General features: G+C 45.0%; 1 protein-coding gene across 1 annotated transcript; it reads left to right on the forward strand.

The window, feature by feature from the left end:
- Positions 1-1,087: 1,087 nt before the first annotated feature.
- On the forward strand, positions 1,088-3,451 carry LOC104656655 (putative TAF11-like protein ENSP00000332601). The gene is made up of 3 exons (XM_010356339.2): positions 1,088-1,150; positions 2,779-2,874; positions 2,999-3,451. Exons 1-3 carry the CDS (start codon positions 1,088-1,090, stop codon positions 3,449-3,451), a joined length of 612 nt encoding a protein of 203 aa, XP_010354641.2.
- Positions 3,452-4,911: the final 1,460 nt, after the last annotated feature.

Genomic DNA, 4,911 nt, shown 5'->3' on the forward strand with positions numbered 1-4,911 from the left:
AATGATAACGATTTTCATAGGAAAAACTTTAAATGCTTTTATCCTGTTAAAAGCAATTCAAAAATGTTCCTAACATTAATGCTTAGAAAGCAGTTAAATGTGTTGTAGGGTACAAAGTGTCTGTAATTTTTCTCTGGAGCACTATAAAATATGACCTGGTTCTGGCCCATAGGTTTCTGTGGAAGTCTATCTAATCCATTCAGAAGAGAGTAGATGGCTGAAGTTACTATCTGTGTGAGGTTTATGTTTTTGAAGAGTTAATTTAGGAGCCTCTTCTTATGTTTTTCCACTTGCATCTTACCAGTAAGAGCTTTTTTTAAAAAAAAAATGAGATAAGTTCTTGCTGTATCACCTGGGCTGGAATGCAGAAGCAAGATCTCTCCTCACTGCAACCTCTGCCTGCTGGGCTCAAGGGATCCTCCCACCTCAGCCACCGAAGCAGCTGACCCCACTGGCACACACACCACACCTGGCTAATTTATGTATTTTTTACAGAGAAGAGGTTTCACTCTGTTGTCCAGGCTGATCTCAAACTTCTGGGCTCAAGTGATCTGCCTGCCTCAACCTTCCAAAGTGCTGGGATTACAGGCATGAGCCACCACATATGCCCTGTAAAATATTTTTGAATAGCCCAACATATATATCTTGTTATTTATAAGCTTTATTTATGGGCTATAGTCATTTTGTATATCAATATTAGTTAATTTAATTTTGTCCTTATATAAAAATAAACATAAATCAACATTAAATTTTGTTCTTTATGCCTCGAATATCTTGCATATTTTGGGGCCATATGGCTTTCTTCTTTTCTATTCATTTAAGAAGTCATTAATTCGGTCCTCTCTCCAGAGTGACTATCTCTCTAGATAAAGACTCACTAAAGTTTAAGAGAAAAATTAGGAGTATATAAAGCTTAGATAAATTCCATGTCTTTTAAGAGTATAGTAAGAGATAACTGTATATGGTAATCAATTTTTATGAGAAGTTTATGTATCTGTGCTTGTTTTATTTCAGGATTTAATTTTCAAGTTTTGGATGGTTCTCCCTGTTTGAGTTGCCATTTGATTCTGCTTATAACCTACCGATCATGCCTTTAGTACTAGTAAATATTGAAAAGGAAAGGCCCTGTGTGGCTTACAAAGGTTCCGATGTAAATATGTGGTGCCAGAAAAGAGGGGTTTCACCATGTTGTCCAGGCTGGTCTCGAACTCCTGACCTCAGGTGATCCACCCACCTTGACCTCCCAAAATGCTGAGATTACAGGTGTGAGCCACCGTGCCTTGCCAGTAATTTCATATCTTCTACCAACTATTTTTGAATAAACAAAAGCTCTTTAAAAGTCAGATATTTCAGTTTCTGCTTTACCTTCTGAAGTACTTTTTATGCCATTTCTCATCATAATTTTCCCTAAATATGATTTATATCGTTGTGCATGACATAATTTCTGTGTCTTTGGTACTTCTTTGTGACCTATGTATACATATATATATGTAATATATAAATTGAAGTCTGGGCACAGTGGCTCATGCCCGTAATCCCTTCACTTTGGGAAGTCAAGGGGGGCAGATCACTTGAAGTCAGCAGTTCAAGATCAGCCTGGCCAATATGGTGAAACCTCACCTTTATTTTAAAAAATACAAAAATTAGCCCTGCGTGGTGAGGCACACATTTAGTCCCAGCTACTCTGGAGGCTGAGGCAGGAAAATGGCTTGAGTCCAGGAGGCAGAGGTTGCAGTGAGCTGAGATCAGGCCACTGTATTCCGCTGTTGGGGAGAGAGCGAGATTCTGCCTCAAAAATAAAGACGTAAATAAATAAATAAGATGAAACAAAAAAAAATTGAAATAATATATTCGTATTCCCCTCACCCAGCCCAGTTTCTTTTCAGAGTATCTGATAAACCTCTTGTTTCCCTATGAGATAGAAATTTTTTCCTCATTTAAGTTTTCTAATGTGCAACTTCATAAAATGCCTCATTTTTACTGCAAGTGTTTTTTTTTTTTTTTATTGTTGTGAGATGTGAACTTTGCGATTCTGTGAGGAAGACAGAATTCTGAAACGCCCCCTGCATTTCCCGCCCCTCAGAGACTCGCCCTACATCTTCCCCTCCCTTGGGTGTGGGCGGAGCCGTGAATGGATGAGCCGCCCAAATCCCTGATTAGATTAAGGATACCCTGAACCAATCGCTGTTAAGGGCTGGGTCTAATTCAATCATCTGAACTCTTTATAAGGGACTGAACCTCCCTGAGGTTGCATTCCCTGAGGGAGATTCCTCAGCACTGGCTGTGCAGACCAAGGGAGCCCCACAGAGCAGACCGGGTCAACACCTGTAGGAGCTGAGAGCATCCTCCCAGCAGCAGGCAGAACAAACAAGCGGGCCTGGGTTTCACAACCCTAAGGCATTGAATTCTGCCACCAACTCGCATCAGATCGAAGCCAGACCCTTCTCAGGTGAAGGCAACGACCGCACAGCACAGTCAGACTCTTCCCGGAAGTCCCTCCTGGGACACTGAGCAGGAGGCAGTCACTTGGCTCGGTAGAACTTCTGACCTGGGAGTGGGGGTTTGTTTTAAAGACTCAGAATTGACGAGAATTTATTATGCGTTGATCTCAATCTAGTACACTCTCCATCCAAAAGTTTCTTCACATTGCGGAAGTGAGGAAACCTTTGTGTGTGTGTGTGTGTGGGAGCGGGAGGCAGGGACTTGTGTCCAGTTGTGGCTAAACTGTGGCTCAGCAGAAACACAGCAGCTGAAATCTTTGAATGGTTCTCTTTGCAGATCCATAATCGAACCACCCCAGCCGGAACTGCCGCCTCCACAGCGCTGTCGGGGAGCAGACCTGAATCCCACCCGTGGAGACTGGCAGGCAAGCAGGTGTGTCTGCTGAGACGTTCGCCATGCCCCGAGGTCCGAAGGGCAGCAACGAGGCTGGAATCCCTGAGGACCTAGACGGGAACGTGAAGAACCCAGGGATCGGGAAGGTCAGCTCACGAGTCAGGATGTCACGGACCTCACGGAAGGTGCCAATGAAGCCTCAGCCTCAGCTCCTCCTGCAGCCAAAAGACTGAAAACAGACACCAAAGGAAAGAAGGAGAGGAAGCCCGCCGTGGATGCAGAGGAGGCTCAGAGGATGACCACCCTGCTGTCCGCCATGTCTGAGGAGCAGCTGGCCCGCTATGAAGTGTGGCGCCGGTCAGCTTTCCCGAGAGCACGCATTGCACGTCTGATGCGGTCTATCAGTGGCAGCTCGGTGTCTGAGAACACGGCCATTGCCATGGCTGGAATAGCCAAGGTCTTGGTTGGAGAGGTGGTGGAAGAGGCCCTGGACGTGTGTGAGATGTGGGGAGAGACGCCCCCACTTCAGCCCAAGCATTTAAGGGAGGCTGTTCGCAGGTTAAAGCCCAAGGGCCTCTTCCCCAACAGCAACGGCAGAAAAACCATGTTCTTTTAGGCCCACGGACAGAGGGACAGGTCTGTTCGTGAAGGACGAAGTGCTGCATCCATCTTCCCACGACAGGACGGTGTTTGCTAGAGCTTCTGCATCTCAGTCCACCCTGGGTTGACGTAGGACTTTAACATCTTTCTCAAACTGACGTTTGTGTTCCCCAGATGAGGACAGTGACTTGTTTCATAATCACTTCGACTAAATGTTTCTGCTTCCTAGGGCATACAGAGGCATCTTTCTGTGTCCACCTAGTTGGAGGAAGACCGGAGCGTGGGCCTTTAGTCGTTTGTGGGCGGGGAGATGCTTTCAGAGGGGGACACCTCTTCCAGGGGACTTGTATGGTTTTATGCTGAAGCCCGGAGTTGCTGTGTCTGAACTTTGATGATTAGGTCTGGTTTCAACAAATGCAGCCTGCGGAGACTTTTCCCTCCTGTCATTCTGCCCCGGAGGCTGTGCCTGAGCAGGAGCGCTGCAATTGTGTTCCTTGTATGTCGTTTAAATTCTTGTATGGAGTTTTTTGACTCATCATTGAACTGTTTCCAAACTCAGAAAATAAAAACAAAATTGCAAAGCTTTACTTTCTCTTATTTGACTCTTCTCATATATATTCCTCCCTACTCTGCTTTATGTCGGCAAGTGGTCATCTACACTACTGGCAATTAACATAGCATGGGAGAATGTTATAAGACTAGGGAGAGAGGAACAGGCGATGAAAACCACCTGTCTGTGAACACCCGTTTGTCATGATCCTCCGTGCTTTAAAAGACACATGGAGAGAGAGCTTATTGATCCTTCAGGTTCGCTTCATGTGGTCACATTACCAGTGCTTCTAGAGGCACCCACATTTAGTTGAAAACACTGTCACAGAGTATTCTTGATTTTATGCTTTCTAGAGGCCATCTGCTCTGAAAATCCAACCTGAGTATGGCAACGTAGAGAAGAAATTATTGAGATATGGAACAAAGTAGGTTCCACAGGAGTTATAAAGTCATCCCACAGCCTCCTTGTATACACTCTACTTTACCTTTGTTATGTTCCATATTACCTTTACGATACAGAACAAAGTAGGTTCATCAGGAGTTGTAAAGTTATCCCAATGTCTGTGTGTACGTACTCCTCTTTACCTTTGTTATGGCAAAGAAGACTTTTCCATCATGAAATAAAGGTCTGAGATTTAGTATCCAATCATTGTGAACATTCGCAGCACACTTTGTGAGCATTCCCATTCACTTTGGGAATCCAAGGGGGACAGATCGCTTGAAGTCAGCAGTTCAAGACCGGCCTGGCCAAAACGGTGAAACCTTGTCTCTACTTTAAAAGATACAAAAATTAACCCGGCGTGGTGGTGCACACATTTATTCCCAGCTACTCTGGAGGCTGAGGCGGGAGAGTCGCTTGAGGCGGGGAGGTGGAGGCTGCAGTGAGTTGAGATCAGGCCACTGCAATCCGTCCTGGGGCACAGAGCG

Source organism: Rhinopithecus roxellana, chromosome 3 (genome assembly GCF_007565055.1).
Source record: "Rhinopithecus roxellana isolate Shanxi Qingling chromosome 3, ASM756505v1, whole genome shotgun sequence".
NCBI classification, from domain to species: Eukaryota; Metazoa; Chordata; class Mammalia; order Primates; family Cercopithecidae; genus Rhinopithecus; species Rhinopithecus roxellana.